Here is a 22,047-nt window from a genome sequence, read left to right on the forward strand (position 1 = left end):
AAAAAATAATGGTCTCTCATAACAGGTCATAACTTTATATAAACAATAAATTTGGGCATGGAGATCCTGGTCTCTCAAAACAGGTGGTCTCTCATAGCAGTGGTCTCTCAAGACAGGTTTTACTGTAAAATAAAAAAATCAGATTGGAAAAAATCCCAAAGCCGCAACCAGCAAATAAGTTCCAATTGGTAATGTGTGACAGCTTCCACTTACTCATGCAGCTGATACCAACAGTTTGCTCCATTTGTTTTCTGATCTGCATAAAGATTTATTTGATCTATGATCAAATGCATGAAATCATTATTTTAAAAAAGGGCCTGAAATCATTAGTTAAAAGAAAGGCCTGAAATGGTATACAGGCTTGGTATTCTCCATGTCTACGTGATTTCTGAAACATCTGAATAGGGCTGTTATTGACTGGCATGCATTCTGTTTTTGTCAACCCAGCATGTAACTCACATTCAAAATCATTTCTAGGTTCAAAATAACTCATTTGTTGGTATTTCTAGTAAGACTTTTTCAGCCCTAATAATCAGATATACTTTAAAACTTTCGAAATCATCTTCCTCATTGATATCATCTGATGATGAGCCACAGAGGGAGTCAACCATTTCAGGTTTTTTTGTAGTGCAGTGGTTCTTAACCGATAGATTTGACACAAAACTGCTTTGAGTGGTTCACCAAGATAAAATAAAAATGAAATAAATGTAACAAGTATTTCCAAAATTTGAAGATCCAAATACAGTCAACACATGGTTAGTTTCACAAGCATCACAGTGATAGTCGATTGATACACATTTCAGTATAAATGGGAATAACATACAGTAAGCCCCCTCTTATATGGCAACCCCTTCTGCACCGGGTAAGTGGCCTTATAAGACGTGTGGCCTTACCAGCGGACAATTTTTTTTGTTAGAAGTATATGCAATATATGTAGTAAGAAAGCTACATACCTCAAAGTATTTAATATCTTAGTTTAAAAGTAACATTAGTTATTAAATGGTTCTTCTTGTCTTAAGAATAGACTATTTCAACTGAATATACATTAACTCATTAACCCCTGGTGCCGCGTTTATGTGGCAGGTGGTAGTAGCCTACTGCCGAGCTCTGTAGCATCAAGGTTATGTAAAATACACTAAAGTGGATGGTACTATAGAAAGGTAGACAGATGTAATTCTACAATGATACTAAATAATCTGAACGTTTTAGTTGCACTACAAAAATACTGAGGGAAAAAACTAACTTTTGGACCCTTTTTTTCACCTCAAAATTTGCCTGTGGTCGGAATCCAATTTTGTGTCTGGATTTTAGACTATTTGGCCTCAGATCTAAGGCAGACCGGTCTGAACTGCACACAGACAGGTGAACCTCTGCAAAAAGAAGGATAATGTGGGCATTTGGAATAAAGAGTGGTCTCTATACGAAAATGATGGGTCCGTTAAGCAACCAAAAAGACTCCAACTTTTAACTTTTACCCTTCCACTCATGCGCGAGCAAAATAACCAATAGAAAACAATGTTTCTAACACAAAATAACCATGGGTCAATGAGTTAATAGTTCTCATTTATGACATAAGTGTGATATGCAAGCGGGTATTGTTGTCATGCACATTGCAAAACCATTCAAAAATGTCACTTAAATCTTGGTACATACTTAATTCTCTTTCCACTTGCTCCATTTTACCACTGCTGCTGAATAATCCCCTTATCGGTTAAGACATTATTTATTTGAGTCTTTGCAGCATAAAAGTGCTTTATTTGAATCTTTTTTTAAAAATAAAATTGTTTGCCAAGCCCCCCGCCCAATGTTGACGAGTAGAATAAACGACTTTCTTCTAAAGTAATATGTCTCCATTTACATGATGACATGTTAACATTTGGTAATGATTTATTTGGATGTTACTAACTGTATGAGATTTAATTAGGCAGAAGAAACTTCTGTCGAGTGTACAAAATGTCTTCTTCATAAAGGAAGACGTATTGTCACATGATTTTTCTATCTTTTTCTGGTACCCTGTTTTGTTCAAGTTTAATTTCTCTGTGCGCGTTAATCCACAAAAATCTATATTTAACCTATGCTGACCATGTTTTGATACTGACAATTACATCTGGTTGTAATCATCAAAGAGAAGAACTTGACATATGTGTGAAGCCCAAAACTCTATCACAACACTGTTGGGCCCGTTTCCTATAAACGTCAGCTTTTACAGAAAATGATATAATATTAATCTTAGTGTTACGTGCACATTAGCCAACACTTCTTTCAGGGAGACAGGTATTGATGGTAGAGATAATCTGATTACTTACCTTACGATATGAATTAATTATTGGTTCTGGACACATTTGAAATAAAAAGTGTCCGCTTGTGAGGGGAACATTTTATACTTTTGCATTAATATGCTGGCCACTGGTCGTGTTAGAAGGGTGGCCATTCTTGAAGAGTACTTTCGAACACAAACTATGTGCCAAGGGATTCAGGCAGTAAGAAGCAGGTGGACGCTGGACTGGGGGGCCGTTCAAGAGGGGGAACTACTGTATAATGATATGCTGATTCAACTGGACTGAATTAAAAGGTAAAAGTGAAACATGACTTTCATTTGTCAAGACTTAACTTAATTGGCATTTATTTTTTGACTTGTTGCAATAAGCAGGTATCATCAATATTTTAACTTACTGAGTGCTTTTTGTGCCACTTTTCAGCACATGATAGGCTCTATATGGCAGACAGTATATTTGGTGGAGGAGGGTCCCAGTAAAAACCATCAACCCATAGGAAGCTAGTGGCAAGTTTTCTCACATACCCATGTTGTCTGAGCCAAGACTAGAACCCAAGCAGACATGGATGAGATGTGAATGACTTGTTAATGCAAGTGCCTTTGACCACTAATTGCCCATTTTAATATTGTACATACTTTGTGTATTTTTATGGACTGAATAATAAAAAAATAATTATACAACTTCTAAAGATGCAAATTCATTATATAAATTTAACTTTGTTCAATGACCTCCATTTCAACAATAAAATAAGTAATAACATGGTTTCAGTTATCAAAATTAATGATTCTGTGCATCTTCAGCAAATAGGTCTATTTTGGGGGTATTCCTTAGAAAATAGGATCCATGCCTGTTTCAATGAGATGACCTTTAGAGCTAGTTATTTGTGAGTTGATATGGCTAGCTACAAAATCTTTAACATTGTACTTCCTGCAAATATAGAATATTTGGTGTGACCAGACACTCGTTCCTGTCAGTGAAAAAGGAAATTACTGACAACAACCACTTCCTGTCCATATCTTTTGACATACTCTTCCCCCATTACCTTAAATCTGCTAATATTTTTTTATCCCATTAGTATATTTAGCAACTAATAACATAAAACAGAGTAAATGGCGACATTCCAAACTTGTTCCCCAAGCTTCTCTCAAGTTTGTTATCTATTTGGTTTGAGTTTGCATGCAAATACTTCTGGTGTGTCTCAATGAATAAGCCACAGTTCTAATTGGTGGTTATTGTTTTGTTCAAGCCATGAATAAATAACAACCAATCAGATCTGAATGTAACACTTTTTCACAGCATGAGATTGCAAGTATAAATCTCAAATTCAATCAGGCAAGGTGCAAAATAAACTGTGCTTAAATGTGGTTATTTAACTGTCAGTCAGGTACTTCAATCATACATTGGGGAAAAAAGCTGTAAAGTCTGATTTACATTCATATATGTTATCAGTGACAAAGCATACAGACAGGATAAAAATAATCCATATGGACTTGGTGAGGGTGGGGTGAGATTTCAAACCTCATGAGTTAGTCACCTTGTTTGTTAATTGAATGAGTGTAGTCAAAGTTTTTCTTTGTTACTGACAAACATACATTCATGTGCCTGCCAGAGATGTTTTATGACTTAGATGAATTCACAATTTAAAGAATAGTAAGGCAAACAAATATATATATTCAAGACTGCAGATGATTAAAGTACTTTGCATTGGGTAAGTATTGTTTTGTATCATTTTGTCATCTTTTGTATCGATATGGAAAAAGTATCGATACATCAATTAATCATTTTTAATTTTCTCCATTAATAAAAACAAAACAAAAAAAAAACCAAGTTACTTTCATATGCATGATGCCTAGCCATGTTGACAATTATACAACAATTGATTTACCTTTGAATCATACCATCCATTCACATACAGAAAATTATTCTGTGTACTTTAACAATTATACATAATGTAGTCAAAAGAAATATGCACAATACATGTATTCGTATTTGTAAGGAATCCAGCCGAAAAAAATTCAAAATACGCATAACAATGCATGGAACTCGACTTTCAATCAAATACTAAATATACAATCATTGTATTTTCACCATTTCTTGTTGAACTCATTATGCCCCGAGTTTCACTCACACTGGTGCAGAAGGGTAAACAACTTTTACTTGTCTTTTTGGGCATACTGGACCCACGATTTTAGTATCCTGACCACAGTTTACTCCTACGTTTTTGCAAAGCTTCAACTGTCAGTGTAAAATTAAGACCCAATGGCTTTAGATCTCGGACCAGAGTCTAACATATGGACTCAAAACTCCAATTCGAAAAACTTAGGTTTTCCCCGCTGTATTTTATATTGTGAGTAGAAAGTTTGTTTTACCTGGTGTCATTGTAGAACTACAGCTGCCAACCACCCACTTTAGTATATCATAGATGATGTTGACAGTCTAGAGCTCATAAGTAGAGCAAAAACTCCTGACGCGTAACTGTGGCATGCGAGGTTAATGAGTTCATGTGTGTTTCACATTGTAGTTGTACTACTAAAACATAATCTTGGCATAATTTCTTGTTATGCCAAAGGTCAGTGAAGCAGTGTATCTCCTACAGGTGCAAGACTGAGAGTAAAAAATCTCCTTGGTGTCAAAACAGGGTCAGACTGAGTAAAAAACTTTGGTATCAAAACTGTGGTCAAATTAAAAATGGGAGGGGGGGTCTCTGAAGCGCAAATGAGGGTAATGGGGAAACAATGCTGAAGAGATTAAATTGGGCATCATCAAACGCACATGTTCACTAAAGGTTGAGAGAAACAGCAAAAAGAAGGTGAAATTTTTAGCAAAACCACTGCCACATTTATTCCGGAAGCAGCATCCCCAGAGGAAAAAAATGGAGACTTGAAATGTCCAAAATGAACTCAGGACAGGAATGCTTACTCAAGGACCATAACTTCGATATGGAATGCTCTCTACTTTAAAGAGCGATAATGATTGTCACACAAACCCATCAAATTAATTGTGCAAGGATAACGTTACCAAGAATGATTACAGAATATGTTCAATAAGCAATACTGATATTACCATTTTAAAGCACAAAAAAATGTTCTTGTTAGACACCGGTGCCATGCGGAAAGCATATCATACATATGTTGAGGTGTTTTGGGAATATAAAGCAGTGTAGGTTCAAATTTAAAATGGGCTTGGGAAAAGTACAGATGTACAAACATTGCCGAGTGATTTGCCAGTGAAGGGGAGATTTGAAATGTGAGCAGGAAATGCAAAGATATAGTGTTGTATTCTGCAACAATGATTAATACTGAATCGTGACCAAATTTAAATGTCAATCTGTAGAGAAGGGGAGTTCGTGACAGTGAAAACAGGTCCACAGGTTGTGGATTTATTCATTCATGCAATAATTATTCACTTTTCCAGCATTACATATTTTGATTAGTTGCTATTGAGTCGGACTATATATATCATATTTTGCTACTTTCCTTGCCCACTAAAAACAACTGTCATAAAATGTGGAGGGTCGTTTAAGCTAACAAGAACACACAGAAAACTGTCCCAATCATCATGCAAATTCAAGGGGTACCATACCTATATACTGGATTACAGACCTGCCAACCCTGATGAGTCGTCTCAGTAAGGCAGTTGATTTTTTTCCATAAGATTGACCAATTTTCAGTAAGGTGTAACAAAATATCAATAAATGCTTTTGTAAAGCCGGAAAACGTAAAAAATGTTTGACACATTGACGATAAACATTATGTTCAACTGAAAAGCTTGTAAAGTAAACGGAGACTTTATTTACCACTAGTACAGTTGCACAAAACTCTAGTTCTAAACCCAATCAGTTCAATGGCTTGTTGCCATCTCTCAACTTGACACAATCCTTGGAAATTCTTTTCCATTTCACATGACGACGGCAGTCATATCTCCCACCATGAAACATTCTCAAACTGGCATGTGATGTCCAATAAACGTAATTGTGTCCTTTCCAGCTTTTATTCAAAAGAATCTAAATAATTCTTTTTTATTCTTCTGTTTTGATTATTAATACTTTTCTAGAATCTTATTTTCCCTTGCGTCTTAAACATGGTTCGTTTTCTGGATGCCATTTTTAAAAGTCTATAATCAACAGTTTGATCATACAGATGCTTCGCATGAACAAATAGGTGCAGTTTAAAGCATCTGGGGTGCTGCTGTAAAGTTAGTCTGGTTCCCTGACTAATTTCACTAATTCTAAGATGAAATCCGGATCCAAATAAAACATGAATGAATTATCCAGATTTTTCTACCACTTTCATTTTCCTGTAGTCTTTGGCTTATATGCCTTAAGTCCGTATTTTAAGGTGATTTTCATAAGACTTATGGCAAAATCATAAGAGTTGGCAGGTCTGGGATTGTAAGTCCAGTTCAGCTGAAAATAATAAAGACCCTGTCACTAGGATCCATGTTATTTGTTCCACATATTACTCCAAACCTGCATTGATCCAGATCCGATAGCTCATTATGCAATGGTACATTTGGCTTTCTATAGAGCTTGCAGCTGCACAGAACTTGAAAGTATGTGTGGTATTTTTAAAGCACCCTGTGTTTATAACTTGACTACATGGTTCAAATAAGTGATCTTCACCTACTTATTCTAAGGATGCAGATCAAAGGATACTGCCTTCATCCAGGTTGGCCTATTTCACCTTACTTAAACCTAAGTGGTTTTCTGTGTCAGTTTATTGTATAAACTCTTAATCACTTGTGAGGCAAACTGCAAACAATAACTGACCTGATCTGCCAATGTATAATATGTATGCAGATCACGGTCAAACTTGTTTGTTCTGGTGACTGCTCCCAAGAAACTGCACAGACCCACATCTGAAAGCATATTATGTGACAGTAGATCTGGATTTGTGCAACTTGCAGTTGGAGTCATCTGATAAGCATGTATATATGGTAATCATCAATGAAGTAGCAAAATCTCTGATGCATGTAAATTGTCCTTATCCCAAAATATATGACAAGTATTAAGCTGTTCACTGAATGTATTTTCTTTTTCTTTCAGAAATTCTGAGCATGGTCTTTGTAAGTAGAACTTTACAAATTGGCATTAAAGTCTTTGAAAAACTCTTTGAATTCCAATTGTTGTTCTAAGCATTCTTCGAATATTATGATTCCTTTCTTTCAAAGACTGCAGCAAAACAAGATCATTTCAATGTGAGCCCTGGTTTGGGTTGGTGTTTATGGTATGGCAGCACAAACAGGTTATTTAGTGCCAAGGCCAGTATACTATCCACTGAGCCATTGAGGTTGCAATGCGGAAGAGTCATTGGGGCCAACTCTTGCTGCCCAACAAATTAGTCAAGTATGGGTCAGCTAATTGTTAGGAAAGATGTCCCAAGTAAACACAAACATCCTTAAGCAACAACCTGGATACTAAGGCCACCTGCTCAAAAAGTTGTTGTAGGGTTTAATGCCATTTTTCAGCACACGATAGGCTATACATGGCAGCCAGTATTATTGGTGGAGGTAGAACCCAGGACCCCCCCCCCCCGGCCTGGAAAGAACCAACGACCCATGGGAAGCTTTCTCATATACCCACATTGACCGAATCCGAGACTCGAACCCACGCTGACAGAGGTGAGATGTCAGTGATCTGTAACGAAGAGCATGTTAGACCACTCGTCCCCCTGCTTAAAAAGAACTTTTCATATGTAAATCAGGGTAAAATCAGGGTCAACTTGTTTGAAGATCAAGTATTAAATATATATATATATATATATATATATATATATATATATATATATATCCTGAAGGATTGTTGGGTGGCATATTTTTGTCTTTCTGTATACATATATCATGATATGTGTTTACACATAAGATTGATGCAAGACCTGAAAAGTGCATTTCATGTTTATATCTATATGGAATAGTCAATTTAAATTAAGCCAATTACACCCATCCTTAAAATGTTCCTGCTTGGGTAATGATACACCAAGGGCAAGTTGAATGGGCAATAAAAAATAGAAAACTTAATAGGAGGCAAGAGTGGTGCCAATGGTCAGGAATTTTTTAAAATGGCTTAATGTGGTTTTAGTTAAATAAAGATTCAGTTAAATATTTACAATCCCCATAAACAAAATGAACTGAATTAACTAAAATTATAACTAATATGTACCAAGTAACAGCTACACTTGCATGCCATGACATGACACTAATTGGTGTCAACTGGTACTATTAAACAAAATATAGGCCATTTTTAAACAAGTGGAGGGGGGGGGGGGTTGCGCACGTTTTATCTCAGTCTATTTATAGCTAAGCTATGGACTACCCCAGCTTGACAATGCATGGCACCATTCATAAACATCGTCAAAACATAAATGTAATACTACTACTTTGGGACCACCTATTCCCATGCAAGCTGGTTCAAAATTGAACAAATTGAAAAAAAAAACAAAAGGCAAAAGAAAAATCACTGACGTTTCAGCCGCACGGTCTGCATATATGATTCCTGCTCATGCTTCAACCAAAGGGTCCGGTTTGTGATCGGCAGTGGTTCTTCTATTCCACCACCTGATGTTTCCATGTCAACCATATTTCCGTTGCTCTCAGTTTCCTTCCCGCAAACCATTAGCATAGGTGATCATTTGGATTAGTCAAATCTTCATGAATTCTTCAAACAGATTAATCTGTCACATTAATGAATTCCCTTAATGCAAAATAAACTTCACAACATTCTTGTTCACTTCCTTAATCATCCATGTAGTAATTTACTCGCCAATTATCCCTGCTCAGACAAAATGAAAGATGAAACATAGATCAACAGGTCGATAAAATGCAAGTTCATTAAGTAGAGTATCTCATCATCTTATTCATTTACAAGTCCTATAACCTGTAACTGAAACATATAGCTGCACAAAAGCAATAAGTAGTAAAACCATTATCACTTTTTCACTGATTTCCTCTAAATGGGTAATGGGTACTTCCTGTTGTACACAGCACACTATTTCCTCAAAGGAAATGACACATCCTGCAAAATCTTTTGATACAATAAGATAACAAGCACTTATACATGGATTGTGAATGAATTCCTTGTACTGTCTAGATACTGGTCCACTGCTGCCCTCCAGGCTTGCTGAAAAGTAGTTGGAAGATGGCCCCTGTATTTCCTTATAGCCTAGTCTTTGTGATTTAACACACTTGGCAGCTAGGACAATGTTATTGTCTTCAGGTGGATGATAAAACACATCACAACAGTTGAATATTCCACTCGATGACCCCAATCAGCTGATGGTGATAGTTCCTCATTGCACTCAGTATGAGTAACCAGACAGAAATCTGCCTCCCAGACAGCAGACTGGTCTACATCAACCTGAGGTAATTGGATATTTACTTTACACTCCCTACATGTATCTAGTCAGCTGTAAGTAATAGCAACAGTTTCAGAAGTACCTTAACTTTCATTTACTCAACTGTATAATAAACAGAGAATGGTCTTTTGCACAAGTAAAATCTGCCGTCCATTCAATAACAAGCACAGTGAATAAACTAGAGGATTCAGAGTAGACCACAAGAAAATGTGGAAATACCTAAAATATGAAAGCAGGTAAAAAAATATTCAAGTATTAGATTCCCATGTATTGAAATGGATATCTAAAACATAGGCATCAAATATGATTGAGCATCTTAAACAGGAAAGTGTCCCACTCAGCTGTCCATGGAATTTCACAAAATTGGTAAAATTTCAAAATATATATATTCTTTTTCCATCTGAATAATCAATCCTGTACTTTACAGCATCACTGTATCTGCACTACATCCAGTCAAACTACAGTTCTGTTGTGGAAAAGTCCCTGATAGGTCTACAGTTACAGAGTTAATTAGGAACTTTATTCCCAACTATCTAATCCATAAAGCAAATCCAAATGTACTACACTGTCTCAAGTGCCTAAATGTCACCATCAATGAAATAGCTGGTTCCTATTCAACACAGTGCTGTGGGGTTTCCACATCAGCGAGTCCATTCAGAAGACAGATATCCTTGGGGGTGCTTTCCCTGTCAACTGTGGTATGTCTGGCAGGTCAAATTGGATGAGCAGACCACATGTTTATGTGAGGAAGTGTTCATTCCGCCATACATCTAAGCACACATAGCCAATGAAATAGTAGCATCATATGAAAGAATAGCGAGGGTTATGATTACAGCTCAAATATGTTCCAACATGAAAATTCCACTCTACTTGTTCAGTCTTAACACTAAGTGCTGGTGTCCCACTTTTCATCTATTTGTGCCATATCTCCATTACAAAGAAAACCTGTGAAAGTAGGCCCTTCACTTGTAACAAAGGGATCCAAATTCCATCATGGAAAAAAGGGGTTGCCCTTGGGATGTGCTGCAAGTGCACATATTCAGACCCCTTTTATAGATCAATGCAAAAGTGCCAATGGCTACTTATCCCTTTGCATAAGAAGAGATTTTCTCAGGCTCCATAATTGGTCCACCAACAGTAGACATTTTAGATAATACAACAGTCTGCCAATCAGATTGCAGCTAACAGCTACATTTGGGTGTGTACTGTCTGTCTAGTCAATATGTAATGAAGTGCTTCAAGTTATTTAGGGGGCTCCAAGTGGGGAACTAGCTGCATGTATACAAAGGCAACAGGCTGGATTGACAGTTAAAAGCTACAACTATACAGTGCATTAGAAAGAAATTATAAGAGAGCAGAAGCTGACCCAGCAATACAGATGAGATTATGGCAAGTTAGTTAATATGCAATGTCAAGGGTTTTAAAAATCTGACACTCTTCAAACTTTCTTATTTTCTGCTAATTACATAAATAACAGTTTTGTGGATTAAACCACACTCTTTGCCTTGCTCCAATATTTTTTTAATGCTAAACAATCACCTACTTAAGAACTGTATCACTCAGTTATTTTCATATTCCACCTGCACATTCTCGCTGTAAAAATAGGTAACAGTCATTAAATTTACAGCAAGAAACATCTTCATTCACATCTGGGTAATTGTCATAATATGTTCCCACAAGCACACCCCACCCCAACACCAAATTTTAATGGCATTGACCCTATTAGGTATTGTCAGGTTTCAAAAATAGCAGCACCAACCATGCCCATGTTTTCACCTCCAAACCAGCAACTTAGAATGGAAATTGTCATAAGCTAACACAAGTTCAGGGCTTTCTGACAGGAGCCAGGTGATTTATCAGGCCACTTTTACTTAGGTGGCAGGGTCCAGTTCCGTAAATTGACCCCTAGCAAATTTCTTAACTTAAGACTATGGTGTGACTTTTTCAGCTATTATTGTTTACTATTTATAGATATGTATATATTTGTGAACTAGGTATTTCTGGCTTGTGTTGTTCTTTAAATTGATGTCAGGCATGTACACCTTCCACAGTTGCTCTGCAGTATGTTGATAGTGAAATACCAATAGTCGGCCGCAGCCCCCTTACACACAGGTACTTCAAAAAACTATATACCCTGTGGAGTAGGTCCCCCAACCCTGCCTACTTAGGCAACTCATCTCCAATTTTAAATCTAATGGAAGGCCCTGCAAGATAGATAATATATATATATATATATACACACAATACACACCAACCAAATTTTTTCACAGCAGAAATAAAAATCCACTTTTTTGGAGGGCCTAAGCAAAAATGTCATAAAACTGAGCACATAAACTGAATTTCAAATTCAAATCTACAAAATTGGCAAGAGTATGGCCAAAAGCGCAGTATAAATCCATCCACGCTGAATGGTCTTTTATGCAGAACTAGAATAAGGCGCAGATGACTGGCAATTATTGACCAATGCATCTCAACGTATATGGTTTTGAAGTTACTCTGCAGAAACCATCATTTTTGCACAGATCTTACCATGACTTCTAACCTATGGACTCAAAATCTCTGTTTACTTTATAAACACAAGTGCAAGGCATGCACAAAGTCGAATTAAGAAACCTATTCCAACATAAAAAGTTAAATCTGCAATCCAATTTTTCTTTGAACCATATCACCGTTAACTTTTTACTGTATTGCTAAAAACTAAATAGGCCTTCTCCGGGGCTGGTGCTGGCTTTAAAAAGTTGTCACTAAAAAAATCACCAACCTCAATATTTTGCTGCCAATTTTTACAATTTGTCGCCATTTTCATAATCCAGTACTATCTGTTTATGTCAACATCCTCAGGAACAAAGTAATACTGTTGACATAAGTGGATGTTTAGAAATTGAACTTTCACATGCAAGTGAAATTTTTGAGGTAACCTGTCGTCAGCAACTAAGATTTTGACAGAAGAAGAAAAACACACAAAAGGCATGGAAGTTTTGATTAAATGAAGACAACTAGTCTGAAATGGACTTGTATTTTGCAGTACACCCCCCCAATGCATTAAATAAGGTCCATGTATATGAAAAATCCACGAATTCGATTATTAGATCATGTAAGAAATTCATGTATCTGTCAAATCCTATACAACTAAAACATAAATATATACAAGTGCAAGGCATGCACAAAATCGAATTAAGAAACCTATTCCAACATAAAAAGTTAAATCTGCAATCCAATTTTTCTTTGAACCATATCACCGTTAACGTTTTTACTGTATTGCTAAAAACTAAATAGGCCTTCTCTGGGGCTGGTGCTGGCTTTAAAAAGTTGTCACTAAAAAAATCACCAACCAATTTTTACAATTTGTCGCCATTTTCATAATCCAGTACTATCTGTTTATGTCAACATCCTCAGGAACAAAGTAATACTGTTGACATAAGTGGATGTTTAGAAACTGAACTTTCACATGCAAGTGAAATTTTTGAGGTAACCTGTCGTCAGCAACTAAGATTTAGACGGAAGAAGAAAAACACACAAAAGGCATGGAAGTTTTGATTAAATGAAGACAACTAGTCTGAAATGGACTTGTATTTTGCAGTACACCCCCCCCCAATGCATTAAATAAGGTACATGTATATGAAAAATCCATGAATTCGATTATTAGATCATGTTAGAAATTCATGTATCTGTCAAATCCTATACAACTAAAACATAAATATATACATATATATAGATATAAATAAAATGGTAGTCCTTGTTTAATCTATATCCCATTGTCAAGAAACAAGTTTCACAAAACTATTCCCTCTATTATTCATTATCCTAGTAGCTGTCTTGTTGTTTATATGATAGATGTACATATAATTAAATTGGCCTAAATTTTGGTCAGCTGTAGACAACTACCATGACGCCAAGGCTACCAAAGGGGATGAGACTATTCAAATGGAAATGAAAATGAGAAGAAATTAAAAAGCTAAACAAACATTCAAACATGTCCAACCTTCAATTAACTTGAGGGCCAGATATCTATTGTTTCAAAATATTAGAGCTTTAATTTGGGTTTAACAGCCAAAAAATGTTGTTGCCCATGAATTTGCTAGATGGTATATTTTATCACAAATAAGGAAAAAAATTGCAATTTGCTACATTGGCAAAGCTCTCCAATACTCCTCGCTGCAAAGATTATATTTATATTTCTTAGCTTGTGAATGAAATTAAAAAAACTTGTGGATTTTATTTTTAAAATATCTTGGCAGTGAACAAGGTATCAACCTTTTCCTTCCTGATTGAATTATCCTCCACTGGCTCATATTAATTAATCACAATAGCTCAAGAAGCATATTTTTGTTTTTGCCTCAGTCTCAGAAATTACCTGCCAGTGACGATCATTCCTAATCTCCGGCTTCAAAGAAACAGCAAGTTAGTAAGTATTGTGAGGAGAATAAATCTCCTGAAGTTAGACATCTTGAGCATCAGTTACAAAATAATGTAAAATTGTTTCCCTTTAACAGTGTATCCCCTAAGGCATTGGTTCTTAACCCAATGGATTGCCACCGTTTTGAGTGGGTTGCCAAGATCAACCTTATTAATATGAAATTTCATACCCAAATGGGTTTTCTTTGCATTTAATACGTCACAAGGCTAATACCACAAACCTAATCTGGCCGATCACATAAAGGTTACAATCTGATTAAAATCAGATCTCCACAGTTCTACATGAAGATCTGACAGCAACAGCTTAGGGGTCATGTTATGGTAACCTGTTATAACCATAATTGTATCAACCAATCAGTTTGTAAGGATGCAGATTTCTGTCTATGAAGGGTACATTAATATGAGCCAGAGAACAATTAATGAGATTTACATGGACAGGTGTTAAATCGATATACTGCAATGATTTCTAATGTCTGTGTCAGAAGAGAAAGTACTTCTTAATTAAGCCATCATTTACTTAACTGTTAGACAAATTGAAAAGGAAAGGGTGCCTTCAATTTTATACAGAAACTGTCAGATTTGAAATTTTCCAGATCTGTTGCTGGAATTATTTAAACCTTTACCTCATGCAAGCGTCATTGGATGCCTCTATACCATTCACATGGAAGCGCCTTTTGACGCCTCTACTCCAGTCGCATAGAAGCACCTTTTTACATTCATTTCTGCGAATGACAATTATATCAGATCACGTGGTCACTGTTTATGCACTGGTCGATATCTGCTATTTAAAGTAACTGGGTCGTAATCTCCACTCTCCAAAATGGTGCTCGGGGATTTCATTCAGTACTTACAAAGTTTTCATGAGTAGAATCACAACTATGAAAGATTCAATAACTTAGGTAAAGGCTCTGATATTGATGTAGGCAGCAATTACTCTTTATAAATTATCAAATTCAGATGACTTAGTGATGTAGACACAGACAAAAAACTTGTAAATTTCAAGTATGAGAAATGGCAGCTACAGTTGGTCACACCGCCTCACTGACATGACGGTGAACTAGTTCTCTCATGATTTTAAAGCACATAAAAAATTCTTCTGTGAAAAATAATTACACAGCTATAACAATCGGACTTTACTCTTTAATTTTTTCACATATAATAGATGTGTACCAAAAATGTAAAATGGTTAAAATTGCTGTTAAACATAACATACACTACATTGCTGCACAGTTCACAGGCATGCCTATGCGTATGTGGTAGACTAGGTAACAGGTGTTCTATTTATAGCATGCTGCACTTTGTAACTATGCTCTGAGGTAAAGGGTTAAGTCATGTAATTTTGGCACCTAGTTATAAAAAGGCAGTAAATATATTCAATCCTGATTGGTTACACTAAATAAGAGCATGGTTCCCACACGAAAAATCCTTGGGGTTAAATTGCCCTCATTGAAAAATCTAATCAGCCTGTAATTTGCCTGAAGAGTGAAAATATAAGGGACTCGAGACTGAATTTGGAATAAATTCTCTTGTAAAACATTGGTCAAAGTGACCAGATGTCTGGAAAGTCAACAGACACAAATTTGGCGGTAGAAGCAAACAAAGCTCAAAAGCACAAGGGATTTGCATCAATTTCATGAAGTACGTTGATACCAATATAAAGATTTGTTTGAACTTAATTGTTTATATTTGCATGAATTTATTTGTTTAAATTCGTAGATCAATATTCTTGATATGTGTATAACTGTGGTGGGTTCAGATATCTGAATTCATACAATGAACTTCTTTATATAAGTTGATGATTTGTTTGAATTTTGTCGTCTTTATTGTCATAGGAATCTAAGAAATTCATACATGACTTTAGTTGATATGAGTTACGAGAATCTGTGTGAATTCACCAATCTTAGATGATTTCATGCATAATAAAGATCTGAATGTGTGTATTCACTGAAAATAATGTACCGTATATAATCGCATATAAGCTGAATAATTTAGGAAAAAATAAAATCCTGGAAGAAAGGGGGTTGGCTTATCCGTAGATCAATGTCTAAACAGTTTTAGGCCTTTTTCTTTACTACTGTAATGACTGTAAATCTTGGGACACGAAACATTAATATTTTGTGTGTCCTAAGACATAGGCATGTAAAAAAAAGTAACTTTCGGTGACCCGACAATTATTAAACTATTATAAAGTACTATGATTGATTTTGTTATTATTTTGCATGTGCATATTTTCTATTTCTCCAACATGAATTTAAATAAAGGTAAATACAGACCTCAAGATTTAAAGCACATAAAAATTTCTTCCGTGAAAAACAATTACACAACTATAACAATCGGACTTTACTCTTAAATTTTTCCACATATAATATATGTATACCAAAAATGTAAAATGGTTAAAATTTCTGTTAAACGTAGCATACACTACATTGCTTAACAGTTTACAGGCAGGTCTATGCGTATGGGTTGGCTAGGTAACAGGTGTTCTATTTATAGCACGCTGTACTTTGTAACTATGCTCTATGAGGCAAAGGGTTAATATGGATGTATGGATATGTCCGAGCATGGATATTTGAATATTTGTGTACTTGTTCGAGTTATAATGGAAAGAAATGCATATGACTGCTGTGATATTGGTTAGTATAATGGGATTATGAATATGTACTGATGTGATGCAATTTATTGATGTATGTATGAGAAGTAATTGGTACTGTGCTTTTATTATGATTTTTTTTACCATACAAGAATGTATGTGTATTTTGATGTGAATGAATGCATGACCAAAGAAATTTAATAGCTGTTATCTGATGGTAGGCTGGGTGTAGTGTAGAGATGAGAGGCTAAGGATAATATTGTACTGTCCTTGTGTTTTCACAGGAAGTTTTGGGGGAAAAAACTTCCGATTCAGTAAAGTCCTGAGTCTCTAAAAGCAGAGACAGAAGAGAGACTAGCAGAGCAGTCAGAGCTGACAAGTCTAGTCAGTGGAGAGAGTAGAGGAAGAGGAAAGTACTTGAGGAGAGATGAGAAGAATACACTGATGAGTAGAATACAATGACATGTGGAAAGGTATCTCACACTACTAATCAAACGATGCAATAGGCTATCACAGGGTCAAGCAGAAGGAAAGTACTTGGGAAATTTTAATCATTTGACTACTGAATTCTCATTAAATTGTTATCCGATGAATTTCACTTTTTTTTATATTCAGTTATTTAATTGTTGGCATTGGTGACTGGGAGCTCGGAGCTTTACATCTATCTTTCACAAATTTAACTTCTATAATAATTTAGATAGAATATTGGAAGTACCCCACCCCAACCATAGTGGTGGCATAGCAACCCATCACATCACGTATGTCCAGATGAAATGTAATAAGGAATAATGCAATTTGGTAAAAACAATCAATAAAACAAAATCAGCATCAAAATATTTCAGGGAATAAACAAGGATATAAGTGCTACTAAGTACGATTCACACTAAAAGTACTGTACATTATAGTAAAGCCTGGTCTCCTGGGTAACTCCCCCATGAATTATAACATCATTATTTACCTTTACTTCAAGCTGGACAAATCAGAAAATATGCATACACCAAGAAAAAACAAAAATAGTAGCTTATAACAATTTATTGACATTGTTAATGAAAGAACTGACCATTGCTGTGTGACCCATGATTTATAGCTATTATGGTACAAAGTGAAATTTTGTAAGAGGCACTTTTATTTGCCATCTAATTAAAATCTTTTTTCAAACTGCACATGGCAATGTTGATCAATGATAGACATGCAGCCTTTGGTATTTGATGTAATGTTTGTGCCATTATGCAATACTAATGCACACAAAGTGATACTGCTGAAACACATGAGGATGAAAATATTAGCTGTGAGTTCTATACTTATTCATTACAAAGTCGTTAGCAAACACACCTGCCAACGCATATTATACGGACAGTGCTCAAAGAAAATCTTTTTTAGACACAGGCCCAGTACATGACTTCAAAAAATCCATAAAGCCATGGCTCAAATTTCCACAAGCCTAGACTCCACTTTACATAAGCCCAAAATGTCCATAATTTAATAGTATCTTTTGTCATACAATGTTGCACTGTTGTACTTCAAATGTGAAAAGAAACACAAAAATCATATTAAAAAAATGTTTTACTCCAGGTCTCGATGTCAGCCATTGTATAATTGTTCTATCAATACCTCCCGTGTTCACTGGATCAGCAGAGTTTATGTTCATTAGCATCTGAAGTGTCTTGCTTTATACTGTATCTCTTTACACTTTTGATGTTATTATGCCACCTAACATGTTTAACCAGTGTTGCATTACACTAGTGTAAGAATGAGAATGGGATAACTCACTCAATCATTCATTAAAATTTTACTTGAAGCATTTTGAACAAAACAGCAATTGAACAAGACAATAAAAAGTGTCACAATGTGAAGACAACCCTCGTTTACACAACTTACCTTGGGTGGAGAACGTCGCCATGACATTGGTGACTGACCTTTGTTGCGCAAGATTGCGGCTTGAATCGGCACTGGATAGATAGACCTGCCAACCCTGACGGGTCCATCTCAGTAAGGCAGTTGAGTTTTTTTCTCCGTAAGATTGACATTTTTTCAGTAAGGTGTATCAAAAGATCAATAACTGCTATTGTGAAGCTGGAAAACGTAATTAAAAGTTTGACGCATCGATGATAAATATTATGTTCAACTGAAAAATTTGTAAAGTACGTGTGGACTTTATTGACTACTAGTACAGTCGCACAAACTCTAGTTCCAAACCCTATGCAGCTCAGTGGCTTGTTGCTATCTCTCAACTTGACATAATTCTTGGAAATTATTTTCCATTTCACATGACGACATCAATCATATCTCCTGCCATGATACATACTCAAATTGACATGTGATGTCCAATTTTTGTAATTGTTTCCTTTTCCAGCTTTTATTCACAAGAATCTGAATACTCCTTTTTATTCTTCTGTGTTAATTAGTAAAACTCGTCTAGAAGCTTATTTTCCCCTTAAACATGCATCGTTTTCTGGACGTCATTAAAAAAAATTCTATAATCAACAGTTTGATCATGCAGACGCTTCACACGAGCAAATAGGTGCAATTTAAAGTGGGTGCTTTTGTAAAGTTAGTCTTGTTCCCTGACTCATTTTACTAACTCTAAGACGAAACCCTGATCCAAATAAAACACAGATGAACCAATTATCCAGACTTTTCAGCAGCAATGATTTTTTCATAGTTTTTGCTAGTATGCAGCAATTCCATATTTTAAGGGTAATTTTCACAAGACTTACAGCAAAATCTTAAGAGTTGGCAGGTCTGAAGGGAACAAAGGGGCAGACATCTTCGAAGGGATGAAGTAATTGGTAAAACCAGAAGCTGTTTATTCGCATCAAAGTTTCTGCCTAGCCACGGGACAAAGGAATGTGACAAGGTCATGAGAAACTAGGCAGACTACATTTCAAAAAAAAACCAGTATGAAATCAGGGCAGAGTTTGGGAAATATGGGTGGGGCACCTCTCTAAAGCAGACATTTATTCTACAGGTCATTTTACAATCACTTTAGTTCTCACCAAGAGTTTGACCAGCGCAGAGTTCTAGTAATTCAGGGAGTGAATTCTAAATAGGTATACTCCAAATGCATGGCATTCGTAAAAGGGCGAGTCGGAATTCAGATTTGAAACGATTCTTAAAGGTAAGAATTCTTCTCCCGAATTTGTTGAACATTACAGTTGTAAGTTTATATGTAATATGTAGAAACTGATTACTAGAATTGTGTTGGTATGTAGAAGCTACCTTTATTAGAGTTAATCTCACCTACGTATCTGAGTTATTTACCTATCGTAACGTTCTATAGAGAAATAAATAGTATACAAGACTGAATTATTTATTTGTGCATGGTATTGAATTATTGCATTTATTAGTGAGTTATGTTAGAATGTATACTTGTTTGAATTTTTAATCTGAATACATAGTTGTGAACTACACAGAGTTAGTGATGTTGGAATTGTGAACATATTGTGAAGCATCTTCATATTTGTATTTGAACATTGTGTGTACCTCTTAATATTTGTATGGTAAGGAATGCGTCTGATGTTTGTGATGTTGGAAGTTACTATATCGAGAATTCAAAATGTGTATTCATGTCACCGAAGTTGTGGATGTATGTATCTGGAGTCATTAATACCGGTGTTACATTATTACCCGTATTGTATCATACAAGCATGTATGGAATATTTCGATGTAAGTGTATGCATGACCTAATGATTTTAATTACCATTATGATGATGAAAGGTTGTTTGAGGGTGTGAGATTGTGTAGGTCAAAAGGGAGATTAGACTATAGGTTCCTTATTATTTCTGTACTGTAGGAGTTGTTCGCATTGGACCGAGTGCCATTCAAAGTTGATAAAGTAGAGAGAAGATTTGATAGCAGTCACAGGACCGGAGAACAGAAGTGGAAGGGTGAAGGATGTAGTCAAGGGACGGAAGGGGTACTACCAGTCAGAGAAAAGCAAATAATACAGATGAGTACATGTACATGAGACAGGTGGAAACTCTCTGATCCGAGATGCAGAAAATAACTGAGGCGGGAGTCCTCTCTACGCATGTAATAGGCGTGCGGCAAAATTCAAAGACTTGCCAGTCCTGCTTTGTGGGAAGATGTGTTGATCCAATTAATTAGCTGTACTGATATTTACAACAATCGAATTCAGTGACTGAAAGAACCCTTGATGTACATATATGTTGCCATTATAAGAGTACATCAAAAAAAACATGATGCAATAGTTGGGTGGCAAGTTTTCAAGTGGGAAAATGTACTGATATTTACAGTGATTGAATTGAGTCAGAAAGACCCAGAGATGTACATGTGGTCATTTATAAAAGTACATCAAATAAACAACTTTAGCTTTCATTATGGTGTTCATTTCCGAATGTATCGGAATAAGTAGTACACAAGAATCAAGACATGTTGAGACTTAGACAAAATGCCATTCACAAAGGCCTAGTTTTGATATAAATTACATTGACAAACTCTTACACATTCACAAGCATCTGTTTTGATAGCCGATTGACGATTAACCCTTTTCGGATTAAGGTAGCAACTATCAATATCCTGCATGACACCCTTTGATGATAAAACATACAATCATGTGTTTTAAGATCAGAATTGGTGATCTGGATATATCTTAACTGCCTCATGTACGCTATTTCGTCATAAACTTAGTTTTACAACTTTAAGTGAACCAGTAGGCCTAATGGGAAATAATGGTGGACTTCGCTAAGTCTGGGATGTACCCATTAATTAGATTGTCTGTTTTCGTAAATTATCAGACAAATATTTTCAGAAAAATATAAAAATCACTGAAAGCAAAGCCAAATTATTATTTTATTAAAGATTTAACTTTAAAATGCAAATTATGTAGGTCAGAAACATGGGACAATGCTATGTTGTGGAATTCGCGAGATGCGCTTTAAAGTCTAACTGTTTTCTGACTTGACATGTATTTACAAAAATACGGGGAAAAAACAGCAAATCAGATACTATTTAACCATTGCCTAAAATTACTACAAGGACATAGACAAATAAATGAACCATAAATTTGCAATCCTGTCAATGGACTGATGCAATGAAGCTATATTAAAGTGAGTGATTACATTACAAAAACCTCTCCATCTAAAAATAGATACACTCACAGCTGCGTTGATTCTGTAGGAAAGAAGGGACTGCAACTTTTGATGGTGGAACTCCAATTTTTACCAGAACGGGAGTCCTCGACTCCTAGTTTTAAAACCCCAGCAAGACCTCTTGTTACAAATTTGTTTCTCTTGCATGAATAGCTCATAAAATCCATTATGAATTCACACTGAATAATTAACACTATCAACACATAAAATTCATTCCATTTCATGTACATAAAAATTCCACTTGTCATCTCTCTTGCAAACTTAGCCTCATGTGACTACTCTATCCGAGTCTTTAAGTAAAAGTC

General features: G+C 35.7%; 1 protein-coding gene and 1 long non-coding RNA gene across 5 annotated transcripts in view; one reads left to right on the top strand and one right to left on the bottom strand.

Moving 5' to 3' along the window:
• LOC149794293 (dual specificity tyrosine-phosphorylation-regulated kinase 1B-like) overlaps positions 1-22,047 on the bottom strand; it is a 96,080-nt gene that overhangs the window by 69,984 nt on the left and 4,049 nt on the right. The window contains exon 1 of one of the 4 annotated variants that reach the window (XM_089968446.1): positions 8,736-9,179. The exons of 1 other annotated variant lie outside the window; for it this stretch is intronic. In XM_089968446.1, the coding sequence (XP_089824572.1) occupies positions 8,736-8,892 (157 nt within the window). In that variant the 5' untranslated portion in view covers positions 8,893-9,179. Of the gene's footprint in view, positions 1-8,735; positions 9,180-22,047 lie in introns of those variants that run through there. 2 more of the 4 variants (XM_089968445.1, XM_089968449.1) reach the window with 2 other exon arrangements.
• LOC149794294 (uncharacterized) lies at positions 9,371-20,969 on the top strand. Its single transcript, XR_016422993.1, has 3 exons — positions 9,371-9,632; positions 16,916-17,104; positions 20,425-20,969. It is a non-coding gene; the product is annotated as an uncharacterized LOC149794294 (long non-coding RNA).

The sequence above is a fragment of the Sinohyriopsis cumingii genome, chromosome 8 (assembly GCF_028554795.1).
Source record: "Sinohyriopsis cumingii isolate HCF-2022 chromosome 8, ASM2855479v2, whole genome shotgun sequence".
Taxonomy (NCBI): Eukaryota; Metazoa; Mollusca; class Bivalvia; order Unionida; family Unionidae; genus Sinohyriopsis; species Sinohyriopsis cumingii.